This window comes from Aquarana catesbeiana, linkage group LG03 (assembly GCF_042186555.1).
Source record: "Aquarana catesbeiana isolate 2022-GZ linkage group LG03, ASM4218655v1, whole genome shotgun sequence".
Taxonomy (NCBI): Eukaryota; Metazoa; Chordata; class Amphibia; order Anura; family Ranidae; genus Aquarana; species Aquarana catesbeiana.
This window is the reverse complement of record NC_133326.1, coordinates 9,973,271-9,990,327: the sequence shown is the minus strand read 5'-3', so window position 1 is coordinate 9,990,327 and position 17,057 is coordinate 9,973,271. Positions and strand designations below refer to the sequence as shown.

The following is a 17,057-nucleotide window of genomic DNA, read 5'->3' as shown; positions in this document are numbered from 1 at the left end:
GTGTGTGGATCTGTATGTATAGTGTGTGTGATGGGGAACGAATCCCTATGGCTGCCGCATCTGCTAGTATGTAGCGGGCTTATCACAATACACGGCTTGTGAGATTGTTGTGGACCGGTCATGTGTTCAGCACTGATGCTGATTTGCTCCTAAGCTCTGCTTCCTGATCTCCAATACACAGCCTGAGACATACAGACTAGAATAGAAGTCCTATAGATCAGACCAACAATGTATATACACCAGACCTGGCTGAACGTCCACTGCCACCAATACCGGGGGTTATTATCACTGCCACCAATACCGGGGGTTATTATTACTACCACCAATACCGGGGGGTTATTATTACTGCCACCAATACCGGGGGTTATTATTACTACCACCAATACCGGGGGGTTATTATTACTGCCACCAATACCGGGGGGTTATTATTACTACCACCAATACCGGGGGGTTATTATTACTGCCACCAATACCGGGGGTTATTATTACTGCCACCAATACCGGGGGGTTATTATTACTGCCACCAATACCGGGGGGTTATTATTACTGCCACCAATACCGGGGGGTTATTATTACTGCCACCAATACCGGGGGGTTATTATTACTGCCACCAATACCGGGGGGTTATTATTACTGCCACCAATACCGGGGGTTATTATTACTGCCACCAATACCGGGGGTTATTATTACTGCCACCAATACCGGGGGTTATTATTACTGCCACCAATACCGGGGGGTTATTATTACTGCCACCAATACCAATACCGGGGGTTATTATTACTGCCACCAATACCAATACCGGGGGTTATTATTACTGCCACCAATACCGGGGGTTATTATTACGGACACCAATACCGGGGGTTATTATTACGGACACCAATACCGGGGGTTATTATTACGGACACCAATACCGGGGGTTATTATTACGGACACCAATACCGGGGGTTATTATTACGGACACCAATACCGGGGGTTATTATTACGGACACCAATACCGGTGGGTTATTATTACTGCCACCAATACCGGTGGGTTATTATTACTGCCACCAATACCGGTGGGTTATTATTACTGCCACCAATACCGGTGGGTTATTATTACTGCCACCAATACCGGTGGGTTATTATTACTGCCACCAATACCGGGGGTTATTATTACTGCCACCAATACCGGTGGGTTATTATTACTGCCACCAATACCGGGGGGTTATTATTACTGCCACCAATACCGGGGGGTTATTATTACTGCCACCAATACCGGGGGGTTATTATTACTGCCACCAATACCGGGGGGTTATTATTACTGCCACCAATACCGGGGGTTATTATTACTACCACCAATACCGGGGGGTTATTATTACTGCCACCAATACCGGGGGGTTATTATTACTACCACCAATACCGGGGGTTATTATTACTGCCACCAATACCGGGGGGTTATTATTACTGCCACCAATACCGGGGGGTTATTATTACTGCCACCAATACCGGGGGTTATTATTACTGCCACCAATACCGGGGGGTTATTATTACTGCCACCAATACCGGGGGGTTATTATTACTGCCACCAATACCGGGGGGTTATTATTACTGCCACCAATACCGGGGGTTATTATTACTGCCACCAATACCGGGGGTTATTATTACTGCCACCAATACCGGGGGTTATTATTACTGCCACCAATACCGGGGGTTATTATTACTGCCACCAATACCGGGGGGTTATTATTACTGCCACCAATACCGGGGGGTTATTATTACTGCCACCAATACCAATACCGGGGGTTATTATTACTGCCACCAATACCGGGGGTTATTATTACGGACACCAATACCGGGGGTTATTATTACGGACACCAATACCGGGGGTTATTATTACGGACACCAATACCGGGGGTTATTATTACGGACACCAATACCGGGGGTTATTATTACGGACACCAATACCGGGGGTTATTATTACGGACACCAATACCGGGGGTTATTATTACGGACACCAATACCGGGGGTTATTATTACGGACACCAATACCGGGGGTTATTATTACGGACACCAATACCGGGGGTTATTATTACGGACACCAATACCGGGGGTTATTATTACGGACACCAATACCGGTGGGTTATTATTACTGCCACCAATACCGGTGGGTTATTATTACTGCCACCAATACCGGTGGGTTATTATTACTGCCACCAATACCGGTGGGTTATTATTACTGCCACCAATACCGGGGGTTATTATTACTGCCACCAATACCGGTGGGTTATTATTACTGCCACCAATACCGGGGGGTTATTATTACTGCCACCAATACCGGGGGGTTATTATTACTGCCACCAATACCGGGGGGTTATTATTACTGCCACCAATACCGGGGGTTATTATTACTGCCACCAATACCGGTGGGTTATTATTACTGCCACCAATACCGGTGGGTTATTATTACTGCCACCAATACCGGTGGGTTATTATTACTGCCACCAATACCGGTGGGTTATTATTACTGACACCAATACCGGTGGGTTATTATTACTGACACCAATACCGGGGGTTATTATTACTGACACCAATACCGGGGGTTATTATTACTGACACCAATACTAATGCCGGGGGTTATTATTACTGACACCAATACTAATGCCGGGGGTTATTATTGCGTCTCCCCCTCACACCTCTGGGCCTCCCGGTAGGTATGTATATAGGGAGGGGTATGTAGGTCGGTTCTCACCTCTGGGCCTCCGTCTCCTGGTAGGTGGGTTGGTAGGTATAGGTAGGTAGGTAGATACTCACCCTCTCCCCCTCGCACCTCTGGGCCTCCGTCTCTCGGTAGGTGGGTATATATAGGTAGGTATATAGGGGTGGGTAGTTATGTATAGGGGTAGGTAGGTATGTATATAGGTAGGTGTACTCACCCTCTCCCCCCTCACACCTCTGGGCCTTCGTCTCTCGGTAGGTGGGTATATATAGGTATAGGTGGGTGTATATAGGGGTAGGTATGTATATAGGTAGGTATATAGGGGTAGGTGGGGTAGGTAGGTGTACTCACCCTCTCCCACCTCTGGGCCTCCGTCTCCCGGTAGGTATATATAGGGGTAGGTATGTATATAGGTAGGTAGGTGTACTCACCCTCACACCTCTGGGCCTTCGTCTCTCGGTAGGTGGGTGTATATAGGTGGGTGTATATAGGAGTAGGTATGTATATAGGTAGGTATATAGGGGTAGGTAGGTGTACTCACCCTCTCCCACCTCTGGGCCTCCGTCTCCCGGTAGGTATATATAGGTGGGTGTATATAGGGGTAGGTATGTATATAGGTAGGTTAGGTAGGTACTTACCCTCTCCCCCCCACACCTCTGGGCCTCCGTCTCTCGGTAGGTGTATACAGGGGTAGGTAGGTGGGTGTATACTGGGGTAGGTAGGTGGGGTAGGTAGGTGTATACAGGGGTGGGTAGGTAGGTAGGTGGGTAGGTAGGTAGGTGTATACAGGGGTAGGTAGGTGGGGGTAGGTAGGTGGGGTGGGTAGGTAGGTAGGTCGGTACTCACCCTCTCCCCCTCACACCTCTGGGCCTCCGTCTCTCGGTAGGTATGTATATAGGTAGGTGGGGTAGGTGTATACAGGGGTAGGGTAGGTAGGTAGGTCGGTACTCACCCTCTCCCCCTCACACCTCTGGGCCTCCGTCTCCCGGTAGGTATGTATATAGGTAGGTGTATACAGGGGTGGGTGGGTAGGTGTATACAGGGGTAGGTAGGTGGGGTAGGTAGGTAGGTGTATACAGGGGTGGGTGGGTAGGTAGGTGGGGTAGGTAGGTGGGGGTGGGTAGGTAGGTGGGTAGGTAGGTAGGTCGGTCGGTACTCACCCTCTCCCCCTCACACCTCTGGGCCTCCGTCTCCCGGTAGGTATGTATATAGGTAGGTGTATACAGGGGTGGGTGGGTAGGTGTATACAGGGGTAGGTAGGTGGGGTAGGTAGGTAGGTGTATACAGGGGTGGGTGGGTAGGTAGGTGGGGTAGGTAGGTGGGGGTGGGTAGGTAGGTGGGTAGGTAGGTAGGTCGGTCGGTACTCACCCTCTCCCCCTCACACCTCTGGGCCTCCGTCTCCCGGTAGGTATGTATATAGGTAGGTGTATACAGGGGTGGGTGGGTAGGTAGGTGTATACAGGGGTAGGTAGGTGGGGGTAGGTGGGGTAGGTAGGTAGGTGTATACAGGGGTGGGTGGGTAGGTAGGTCGGTCGGTACTCACCCTCTCCCCCTCACACCTCTGGGCCTCCGTCTCCCGGTAGGTATGTATATAGGTAGGTGTATACAGGGGTGGGTGGGTAGGTAGGTGTATACAGGGGTAGGTAGGTGGGGGTAGGTAGGTAGGTGTATACAGGGGTGGGTGGGTAGGTAGGTGGGGTAGGTAGGTAGGTCGGTCGGTACTCACCCTCTCCCCCTCACACCTCTGGGCCTCCGTCTCCCGGTAGGTATGTATATAGGTAGGTGTATACAGGGGTAGGTAGGTAGGTAGGTGGGGTAGGTGTATACAGGGGTAGGTAGGTAGGTGGGGTAGGTAGGTAGGTAGGTAGGTCGGTACTCACCCTCTCCCCCTCACACCTCTGGGCCTCCGTCTCCCGGTAGGTATGTATATAGGTAGGTGTATACAGGGGTAGGTAGGTAGGTAGGTAGGTGGGGTAGGTAGGTAGGTCGGTACTCACCCTCTCCCCCTCACACCTCTGGGCCTCCGTCTCCCGGACCTGCAGCCTCTCCTCCACACTCCGGTACTCTCCCAGCCGTTGCTCCAGCTGCCTCCTCCCGCTCTCGGATTGGACCATCAGGTCGGAGTGTCTCTTCTCCAGCCGGCTCCGGGCCACCTCCGTCCGCTGGACTTGTTCCTGCAGAGCGGAGAGATCCTCCAGGAGGGCGGCCTGCCGGGAGGAGACGCTCCAGTAATTGAAGGCCAGGAGGCCGATCACCGCCAGCAGCGCCACCAGGACGAAGGGGGGGAGGCGGCCCGTCCGCCTCGGGGCTCCGAACCCGACCATGTCCGGCCTACCGATCACCGATCTCCCCGCACACCACGCCGCCTAACCTGCTGACCCGGGGGACGGGGCGGCGCTTCCACGGCAGGGGCGGGGCGCCCGGGTTCACAAAGCACCGATTGGCTCACGGGGTCGGGTGAACTCCGCCCTGAAGTTGAGTTGAGAAGCAGGAGGAAAAAAAAGAGCGAGTAGCAGCTATGCGCATGCGCGGCGCAGTTCCGCATTCGTTGTCATGGCCGCGCTGTCAGTCTCCCCGGGGCGTGGCTTACTGCACTGGTTTCCAGGAAGTGGTCGCTGAGCCCGTTCAGGGCAGGCGGAAGTAAGGCCGGAAGTTATTTCCACACATCAAAATCTTCCTCATCTTCACCAGGCAGTGTCTGAATTTGAACCAAATTACAGGATATCACCACACACTTCTTCCAGCACCCCCTGCCAGTACCTGACCCCCCAGATGGTGACATCCTTCAGGGTGTCGCCCCTCCCCCCTTCTTTACTGATGACCTCTGGGGACCCGTTTGCTGTCAGTTTTTTTTTTTGTCTCTGCAAACTTTAACCCCCTCCTGCCTGCGGTATAGCCGAAAGATGGCGCAGGCTCACATTGCCGGGAGTGAGGGCTTCTATGGACGTCCTCCTGTGACCACGCTTCCCGCACGCCTAGGGCATAGTTGCCAACAGTCCCGATTTTCCCGGGACAATGCTGATTTTGGGACCCTCGTCCCGATTGGAGGCTGTCCCGAATCAGGATTTTCCATAAGGAAAATCGGGAAGGTTGTTTTATTTTATTTTTGGAGCAGCTGGCTCCAGCAAAATGGCGGCCGGCGCCACCGCTCGATCTTCCCCCTAGTGTTCAGTCAGTGGAGAGAGGAAGGGGGCTCGATCCGTGCACCCAATGAATCGGCTTCTTTAGCTGCACGGCCCCTCCCCTCTCCACTGAAGACACGGCGCAGCCGTGTCTTGCCGAAAAGTTCACCAGCTCGGCTATTTCTGCCGGCTCGTACTGCGTAAGCGCTGCGCCTGCGCAGTACAGGGGGTCCTTACTTGCCGAGGGGAACTTTCTCGGCAGAATGCCGGCTGTTCCTGGACGAGGGGAGGGTCTGCACTGAGGGGGGGGGCTGCACTAATTGAGGGGGGTTTGCACTAATAGAGGGGCGCTGCACTGAGGGGGGGGCTGCACTAATTGAGGGGGGGTCTGTACTAATAGAGGGGGGGTCTGCACTAATAGAGGGGGGGTCTGCACTAATTGAGGGGGGTCTGCACTAATAGAGGGGGGGCTGCACTGAGGGGGGGTCTGCACTAATGGGGGGGGTCTGCACTGATGGAGGGGGTCTGCACTGATGGAGGGGATCTGCACTGATGGAGGGGGTCTGCACTGAAGGGGTCTGCACTGAGGGGGTCTATACTGACTCTGCTGGGGGCACCTGATGCAAGGACAGACTCTGCCGGGGGCACCTGATGCAAGGACAGACTCTGCTGGTGGCAGGCGATGCCACGCCCATTTTTCGCCGAGACGCGCTCCGCACTTCTATTTTTTTTTTGCTAAGCCACGCCTACAAACGAATGCTCCACTCCCTAATTATTGTACGGCCAAAAAAGTGTCCCACATATTTTTTTTGCAATGTTGGCAACTATGGCCTAGGGTTGCCACCTCATCCCTTTAAACCCGAACACACATGAATTACACAGATTCTCTGGCTGATTAAGGTGGTAATTAAACTCACTTGTTGCCTTATCTGCATTAAATTAGCCTCAGAACCTGTTTAATTCAAAGGTGTTCGGGTTTAAAGGGATGAGGTGGCAACTCTACGCACGCCCCCTGCGACACGCATCAGCACTAGGGTTGCAACATCATCCCTTTAATCCAGGACACACATTAATTACACGGGTTCTGTGGCTGATTAAGGTGGTAATTAAACTCACTTGGTGCCTTATCTGCATCAAATCAGCCTCAGAACCCGTGTAATTAATGTGTGTCCTGGATTAAAGGGATGATGTGGCAACCCTAATCGGCACGGATCTGTGATCACCGTGTCCTTCAGATCACCGATATTGGTAAAGAGCCAATCACAGCAGCTCTTTACCATGTGACCAGGTGTGTCCAATGACAGCTGACCACAGTGTAAATAGGATGTGGCGGTTATTAGAGTTCCTCTCCTCTATACTGACAGCGAGGAGAGGAGAATCGATCACTGGAAAATCCACACAGGGGACATCTACACTGATAATCAGGGCAGCCCCAACAGTGCCCATCAGTGATGCCTGCTGTGCCACCTATCAGTGCCCATGAGTGCTGCCTGTCAGTGCTCATCAGCGATCCTTGTCACTACCCATCAGTGATGCCTGTCAGTATTCGTTACATTCTCTAATGCCGCGTACACACGATCGAAAATTCGGCCAACAAAAGGCAGATGAGAGCTTTTGGTCGGAAAATACGACCGTGTGTACGCTCCATCGGGCTTTTGCTGGCCCAACTCCAGCCAGCAAAAGATTGAGAGCATGTTCTCATTTTTTCGGTCGGAAAAAGTTCCGATCGCAAATTTCCGATCGTCTGCAGCAATCACGACGCGCAAAATTCCTACGCATGCTCGGAAAACAATTCGACGCATGCTGGGAAGCATTGAAGTTCATTTTCTCGGCTCGTCGTAGTGTTGTACGTCACCGCGTTCTTGACGGTCGAAAGTTCAGCGAAGTTTTGTGTGACTGTGTGTATGCAAGCCAAGCTTGAGCGGAATCCCGTCGGAAAAACCATCCAAGATTTTTCTGACGGAAAATCCGCTCGTGTGTACGGGGCATAACAGCCAAATTTGAAAGGAAATTCCAATACCTATAATTTAATAGTTATTATTTCGGACTTTCGGATTTTTGAATTCCCGAATTTACAAATTTGCAAATTCACGAATTTTCGAATTTATGAATATTCTGGAAAATACGTTAAACGGGTTTTCGTTAGATCGGAGAGGGTTGACCTCTCCCCTGGGCCGGCATCATGCCCCATTGTCTCTCTCTATCTTGTGTAAGTTATGGATATGGCTGTGCAGTGTTTCGCATAGCACTACAGTACAGGGGGCAATGAAGACCTCGAGACCACCAAGTACTGCACAGGACTACAACCGAGACCTCACTCTGTACTCTGCTGGCATAAATGTGTTGGAATTCATGCGGTGCAAGAGTATGCCGTCCAATGAAACCACGTTTTGTTGGTTTTTCTCCTCTGGACCTTTCACAAGACTCGTCAAATCTTCAAGCATCCTCATATCTTCTATCTCATGAAACCAGAGTGACAAAGAGGGCAATGTGGGGGATTTCCATAGTGTGGGGATACAAGAGCGAGTCACATTGGCCAGGTGTCTATCGATCGTTTGTATGCTTTCTACGGGATGTTAGAACGGCCATGGTGGTCTATCTCTATGCTTTACGGCTGTGACGCATGCCAGTCTGTATATACAAACCTTAGATTGTTGGGGCTATTCCAGTATATACAGAATACCAAAGGCAGTCGCCCTGATGTATTTAGTTGTTGTGGGGTGACCTGTGTTCGTTACCAAGTGACTTCATATAAGTTTTCAGTATCACATTCCTTTTGCGCTACACCTATCCTCCTTTAGTCAGACTTTGGTACCTGATCGATAATGCAGCAATATACATATACATGCACACCCTGAGAGATATATATTGGCTGTCTCCTGTGGTTATATCTAGAGGGGTTTCCCCTTTATTGGGGGATCTCCGCTCTCCCTTCCCTTGTTGATGCCCCCATGTGTGTCTCATCCCTCCTTTCTGGTATTTGCCATACTCTCCTCTGCATCCAAAGTCATTCAGCACCCACCCAATCAGTCCTGAAGAAGCAAGCATATCTTGCGAAACGCGTTGATGTTTGAATATGGAGCAACACACCAGCAGCATACTAATGTATCCGATTGAACATTGACCCTACTGCTGGATCTCTATGCACTTTGCAATATACCGTGATTTTTTTTTTTTTTTTGTCTCCATATCATATGATTGGGTACCTGTTGACTCTTTGTTAGATGGAGGGTGCTTCTTTTATCACTTCCCCCCTTTTTCATATGATGTATTTTAATGTATATCCAATAGAATGTGTTCATTTTTATACATACCGTCACATGCTGTGCCTATAAAATCCGTGGTTTGAGAAGCTGTGGTCAGTTTCTCCTCCTTTTTTATGTTACAATGGTGTAAAAGAAAAAATCCTGGAGTATAGGGTGAGGGTCTGTATGTCAACTTCAGTACAGGCAGTTCCCCAAATTATTATCATCTGACTTACATAAGACTTGTACCTAAGAACGGAGGCAGCGTGACGTCACACAGGTCCTGGAAACCGCCAGGTGGCCATTTTGGTGCTCACTGCATGCTGCCACCTACTGTCCGGCGAACCTATCAGCAATCCCACATCATTGCATTGCCAGTTAACCCTTCCCTTTGCTATCCAAATCCTAAAAAATATTTTTTTGGGCTGGAGTTACACTTAAAAAATGTACCTGTTCCAACTGTAGCAAGGTCTCTGGCCTTGTCCAGTCTAATGAGGACCTCCAAGGCTAAAGACAGCTGACATCCTTCAATATGTAGTGGGTTGTGAGGCATAGTGGGTGCAAAGATGGTGAAAGTCATTGGGCACCAGACACTTCTTGGATGTAAAAGAGGTTTTATTTCTTTTGACAGTCCTTTTTGTATCTTTGGTGGAAAGAGGGCTAGGGCCAGGATACCCTTAAGTAGGTATAGCTTCAATTGGCAGACTCCGAGACTTCAATAGGAAAACTGCCGTGCAGGAAAAGGCCACATCTGCACATGCAGGAATGCTGTCTCCTATGGTAACAGTCTATAACAGTTCCTAACTCAAACGTAACAGTTCTCTCAGCTTCTCTACAACTGCTCCTTGTAGTTCTTCAACATTGAGCTCCCAGTCTCTCATTAGGCCCACTGATTCACTAACTCTAAATCCCTTGAGCTCCTCCAAGGTTTGCGGTGGTATCTCCTCAAGCGTCACCCCTGCTTCCCTGCTGGGTCCCTAGCTTGGAACTCCACATACTTCTCAAGCTTTACCCCTGCTAACTGGCGAGGTTCCTGGCTTGACTCACAAGGCTGCCCTGCAAGCGTCTCCTCCGCGGGTTGGGTCCCTGACTTGATCACGTCTGAAGTTTTCTGATATGGTTCCGGTACTTGCTTCAGTTACTCACTGTGGTCCCTGGTAACAAGGTGGTCGGATCCTTTGTGGCGACAGCTTCCCTTCTACCTCTGACCACTGGCAGGTTTCCCGGCCGGCAGAACCGTCACTTTCGGTTGGACTGCAAGCCGCAGTCCCAACCCTGTGCTGCCCTCTTACTTCTGGATAGGCCCTCATACAGCCTAGCAGCCCAGGACGTATGACACACGTCCGTTCAGACAGCCGTCCAGGTGGCACAGAGCCCAGATCACCTGAATATATAGGTTCTCCCAGCAGGCCAAGGGATTCAAGAAAACCCCTGCTCATTGGCTGAGATACCCCATATACCCATAACCTGACCTTGGGTTGCCCTTCTCATATCTAGTACCACCAAGTTCCTGGCCACCTAGTGGTAGAAGAGAAAAGTGCAACAATGCCAAACTTAGGGAGAAATCAATAGAGCTCTATCAATCGACCAAGATGGCTACTCTTGGCAAGTCAATTTGTGAGGAGCTCCCTGACTAAACGCCAGGGTGCTACACAACTTACAGATGGAACTTAGACAAACCTACAGAACCTACCTTATTCGTAACCCGGGGTCTGCCTGTACTATGGAATGGACTTGTTTCCAAAATGGTTGGAGCTTTGGGCAAGACCAGAATATCTGCATCATTTCGCCTGCGTCTGTATCGCAGCGCCAGCAAGTGTCTGTTAAAGAAGGGTACATGCAGTGGAGCACGGCGGGGATGGCTGGGGTTTGGGGCGGGGCCAGCAAAAATCCTGCCGCCCCCCCCCCCCCCCAAAAAAAATTGGGCACTAATCTGCATGCCTACCCCCAATTATAAATTCCCCCTTCTCCCAGGACAACACCACCCCCCTGCTGAAATCCCCCCTCCCAGCAAAAACCTTTGCCCCCCCTCCCAGCTTAAATTCTCTCTCTCCACAAATCCCCCCCCCCGCACAAATTGACCCCTTCTCTTAGCACAAATCCTCTACCCCTCAAATTTTCCCTTCAAGTACACATCCTTCCCCCCATCACAAATTCCACCCCCCTCCCATCACAAATTCCCCCAATCCACCCTTCTAGCCAAGATCCCCACTCCTAGCACAGATACTCCCAATCATCCCTACCAGCTCAAAATCCCCCCCCCCCCAAAAAAAAAAAAATTCCCTCCAAGCACAAATCCCCTCCCCCTCCACCATTTCACCTCTTCTAGTACAAACCCCCCTTCTAGCACAAATCCTTTTCCCCTATCCCCCCTCCCAACACAAATAATCCCAAATCACAACTTCTAGCACCCCCCCCCCCCCCAATTTTTCCTCCTAGAATAATGCATTCCCCCTGTCACCCCCCCCCCTCCAAATTCCCACTCCTAACACAAATCCCCCCTCCCAATCTCCTTGCAGGCAGCGTCCCACCTATCACGATACCATAGTGCCCAGGGCAGCTGCCCCCTCCTGCTTATATGTCTGCAAAAATTCCACCCTCTGTCTTCTGTCATCTGAGAATCATGTGTTTAAGCCAGTTTGTCAGCCCACACAAAGTTATTCCAGATCGACTGAACCAATCGCAAAAAAGAAGATGGGATAAAGATCGGATAAAGTCTGGAACAAATACAGGAGTTTAGGTAGAAGATTCTGCCTTATGGTATTACATCTACCCATCCAAGAGAATGTATGCTTGCCAGCTAAGTCCTTCCTGAAAGAGGAGAGAAGTGGTGCGACAATTGAGGAATACATTCTCGGGAAGTCATTCGCTAGTTGGATCACCAGGCAGCCCATTTGAAGGGAAAATTGGACCCAAGTCTTTTCAACGACTCCTCGGCACAGATAGGTTCAAGACCTCAGATTTTTGGTAATTTATTTGAAATTTGGATAACGCTCCATAGCTTTAAAACTCAGCCATCAGGTTGGGGACCGAGACTTCTGGTTGACTTATGAAAAATAAAAGGTCATCGGCATACGCCGAGCCCTTATGCCAGCATTGTCCTATGTCCGATTTAGGGTGTGGTGTCCGAGTACTATCTGATCTTTAACCATATTGGGCTACTATATGGTTGCCGCCCCCCCCCCCACCCGTATTTGGGGATTGAACCCCATTTGCTTTCCACTCTCACTGGAATGGAACAGCTACAGTGGGATTTTTATTTTGGAACAGCAATACAGCATCCACCAGGATGGTGTGGGAGACGTTTAAGTTGCATGCATGTGTGATTTTATCCGCCCACATTGCCAGACACAAGGCCTCATCAAGGCTGGTACTACAGCAAGCAGAAGACCATTTGCATTCCCTGGAGCAAGTCTTTCAGACTGACCCCACTACAGCTAATGACCCCACTACTGACCAGGCTCATTAATCAACTACACTTTGATAAAGCCAAACAGCAGATTTTTTTCAGTAAACAAGGTATATTCAAGTATGGTGAAAGGGCTGGTAAGCTTCTCGGCTATATGGCCCACCTTGACCATCGGCCTCTCGTTGTAGTTATCCTTCAAACCACTTCTGGGACGAGTGTCACTGAACCTGACCTTGAGTCTAGTGAGTTTAGAGCCTTCTGCTCAGATCTATACTCCTCTGCCGCTCGATATTCTCATAGTGACCTGTCTTCATTTTTGCAAACTGTTGCATTTCCCACACTGACTTCTTTCCAGCTTAGTCGAATGGAGGGCCCGAATACCATTGATGATATAGAGGAGGCACTGGATCATTTCATGACCTCTAAAGCGCAGGGTTCGGGTGGGCTTCCCCTAGAATTTTATAATCAGTTTAGGGAGGTCCTCGCCCCTAATTTGAAAGCATTATATACCCATATATTTGACACAGCTACCTTACCTGCCTCTATGGGAGAAGCTCTTATAGTTTTAATATCCAAACCCAGAAAAGACCCCTTACTCCCAAAATCGTATCGACCCATATCTCTCCTGCAATTGGATGTTAAAATCCTCGCCAAAATTCTAGCATTACACCCTAATAAAGTCATATTGAGTCTGATTCACTCAAGTGTAAGAGTCCAGGGCTTACTACGCATGCACCAATGGCGCGTTGCTGCAAGAGGAAATCCGTGCCAACTGAGCATGCGCCAAAGACGCCTCAGTGCGCCAACCCGCACCTGCGAAGAAGACCCGATGGAAAAAGGCAGGAAAATGCCCAGGAGGCGCACAGGAAGTGACCTCAACCTGATGGAAAAAGGCGGGAAAATGCCCAGGGGGCGCACAGAAAGTGGCATCAACCTGATGGAAAAAGGTGGGAAAATGTCCAGAAGGCGCACAGGAAGTGACCTCATACTTCCCTATATAAGCCCAGACACGGCCAAATTGCTGGATTATCTTCAGTCCCCCCTTGTTCCTGTGCTAGTGTGTGATCTGTCTGAACTTGTGACCTGGAAACCTATTTGACAACTATTGATTGCTGCTTGCCATTGACCTCGGATTTGTACCTTGACCATTCTAATTCTTTATCCCTTTTGTACTCAGCTGCCAGATTGGAACTGACCCCGGCTTGGATCTCGACCATTCTTCTTCTGATTAACCCTTTTATACTTCGTTGCCAAACTGGACTTGACCTCGGCTCAGATCTCGGCTAAGGCTTGCATGGTGCTCCACACCCCTGGCACCCGTGCCACTCGGTGTCCACCAAGTCTCTGTCTCCATCTCCAGAGGCTTCAAGGACCCGAGGTGCGAGGCCTCCCCACTACTTCGGTCTCACATCAGATACGTGACCCTCGTGACATCAAGTAGGATTCATGCCCAATAAAAACGCAGCTTTTAACATTAGACGTCTCTTTATGAACCTTCAATCCGCTCACAAGGTCATAGATTCCAGGGTTGTGGTCAGTTTAGATGCCACCAAGGCATTCGACCCTGTGGAGTGGAACTATTTATGAGAATGTCTTTGCAGGTTTGGTTTTGGCCCGAAATGTATTAAATGACTCCAACTTTTATATCAGGCTCCTATGGCCCGGATTCAAGTTAATGGTAGCATTTGTGACACTTTTCCCCTCATAAGAGGCACTCGTCAAGGTTGCCCCCATGTCCCCATTGCTTTATGCATTGGCTGTAGAACCCCTTGCCATTGCCATCAGAGTGCATCCAGATATTAGAGGCCTCCGCTTCGGACAGATCACCAAAACACTTAGCTTATATGCGGATGACATGCTCCTATATTTAGGAGATGCGGGCCCATCACTGTCCGCTGCTTTACAACTCATCAGGCATTTTGGGGAATTCTCAGGCTTGCAGATTAACTGGGCTAAAATCCCAAATTCTCTCTCTGGACATAGGCGTCCCTACAACTGAACAAGCTGCCCTGCCTTTGATGAGAGCAAGTCAGATCAGGTACTTAGGTATTCAAGTCTCCCACTTCCTGACGGACTATCTTAACCTTAAGGTGATTGTAAAGGCAGAAGGTGCAGCCTTCTGTGTGCAGCAGCCGCTCTCAGCACCCCTAACACTTACCTGAGGACCCTCTAGATTTAGCGATGCTGCAGGAGTGTCTCGGCTGCCTGGGACTCCCCTCCACATTGGCCGAGACAGCAGCGAGGCGCCATTGGCTCCCTCTGCTGTCAATTAAAGTCATTTAGCCAATAAAGAGAGAAAGGGGGCAGGGCCTGATCACGGCTCTGTGTCTGAATGGACAGAGGGAGCTGCGGCTCGGGTGCCCCCATAGCAACAGGAGGGAGGGGCCAGGGGCAGCAAAGAGGGACCCGTGAAAAAGAGGATCGATGCTGCTCTGTGCAAAACCATTACACAGAGCAGGTAAGTATGACATGTTTGTTATTTTTAAAGAAAAAAAGCGAGACTTTACATCCACTATGTAGTGTTAAAATCCAAAACACAGACATGGTCTCGACTCCCCCTCAGAGTTATGGGATGTATCAACTTGGTGAAAATGATACTACTTCCCAAACTTCTCTATTTGGTACGCTCCTCTTTATATCCCACCTCTTATTTTTAAGTCCATGGAATCAGTACTAACCACTTCCGGACCGCCCACCGTCGTTATACATCGGTACTTTGACATTAAATACCAGGAATATGATTAGATTAGTGGTCTCCAAACTGCGGCCCGAGGGCCAGAAGCAGCCCTTAGCTTGCTTTTTTCTGGCCCTTGGGGCACGATTTCATCCACTGATACCAACACTGGAGCATAATTCCTCCCACTGAAACCAATGAAGGGGCACAATTCCGCCCAATGACACCAATGATGGGGCACAATTCCTCCCAATGGCACCAATGGTGGGCACAATTTCTCCCAATGACACCAACAATGGGGCCCAATGGAATCAATGATGGGGCACAATTCCTCCCACTGATATCAATGATGGGGCACAATTTTTTCCAATAACACCAATGATGGGGCACAATTTCTCCCAATGACAACCGACAATGGGGCCCAGTGACATCAATGATGGGGCACAATTACTCTTACTCCCACTGAAACAAACAATGGGGCATTTTTTTCCCACGGATGTTGGGAGCTTTTCTACTCCCTATGGTCACAGGTTGGCCCCCCTAAAGTCTAAAGCAGTGGTTTCAAAACTGCGGCCTGGGGGCAGGATGTGGCCCTTTGCTTGCCTTTGTCCCTTTGGTTACTAATCCTTTAACTCAGGGGTTTAGCAACCTTTTTCCACTTCAGCCGGATTCAATGTATGTGAATGCACGGAGGGCTGCTTTTACCTGCTAATAAATTAAGATAACATTACACAGCCCCCACACCTCTGGCCCCCTTTACATTACAAAGACCCCTGCACCTCTGGATCCCTTTACATTACACAGCCCCCGCACCTCTGGCCCCCTTTACATTACACAGCCCCCGCACCTCTGTCCCCCTTTACATTACACAGCCCCCGCACCTTTGTCCCCCTTTACATTACACAGACCCCTGCACCTCTGGACCCCTTTACATTACACAGCCCCCGCACCTCTGGCTCCCCGTACATTACACAGCCCCCGCACCTCTGTCCCCCTTTACATTACACAGACCCCTGCACCTCTGGACCCCTTTACATTACACAGAACCCGCACCTCTGGCTCCCCTTACATTACACAGCCCCTGCACCACTGGACCCCCTTAAATTACACAGCCCAGCACCTCTGGACCTATTTACATTACACAGCCCTTGCACCTCTGGATCCCTTTACATTACACAGACCCCTGCACCTCTGGACCCCTTTACATTACACACCTCCTGCACCTCTGGACCCCTTTACATTACACAACCCTTGCATCTCTGGACCCCTTTACATTACACAGCCCCCTGCACCTCTGGCCCCCTTTACATTACACAGACCCCTGCACCTCTGGACCCCTTTACATTACACAGCCCTTGCACCTCTGGACCCCTTTACATTACACAGCCCCCATACCTCTGGACCCCTTTACATTACACAGCCCCCCTGCATATTACACAGCCCCCCCAGCTGTGTAAGCATGGAGGAATGGGTCGCTTTACATCTTTTTTTTTCTTATTTATTTTATTTTTACACTGTCCCTTTAAAAAAAAAAATTTAGAAGCTTAACGCGACCTAATACAATTTCAATATATGATGTCTATGTGTTGCCATCATTCCCCCCTTTTTGTCTTTTTATTTATTTATTTATTTTTTGTTGTGGCTATGTTAGTCTGTATAATGTATTTGTAAGACGTTTGATGGTATGATTATGCCATTAATGTAAGTATATTTGTCTATTTGTACAATAAAAAAAAACATTTTATTCACTTTTATTGCTGTCACGTTTACAGTAATAGGCAGTGACAGGTACTCTTTATGGAGGGGTCTATAAGACCCCAAATTCCTCCTTTACACTTAATAGCATTCAAAAGGCCAAATTTGTCAGTTTTGAATACTGTCATTTTTTAAAATTTGGCGCCTTTAAGTCTTC

The 17,057-nt window shown here is 49.5% G+C and overlaps 1 protein-coding gene across 2 annotated transcripts in view; it reads right to left on the bottom strand.

Moving 5' to 3' along the window:
• Nucleotides 1–5,126, bottom strand: part of GOLM2 (golgi membrane protein 2) — a 77,028-nt gene extending 71,902 nt beyond the window's left edge. For both annotated transcript variants that reach the window (XM_073618252.1, XM_073618253.1), the window contains exon 1: nucleotides 4,693–5,126. In XM_073618252.1, coding sequence (XP_073474353.1) covers nucleotides 4,693–5,019 — 327 coding nt within the window. In that variant the 5' untranslated portion in view covers nucleotides 5,020–5,126. The remainder of the gene's footprint in view (nucleotides 1–4,692) is intronic.
• Nucleotides 5,127–17,057: the final 11,931 nt, after the last annotated feature.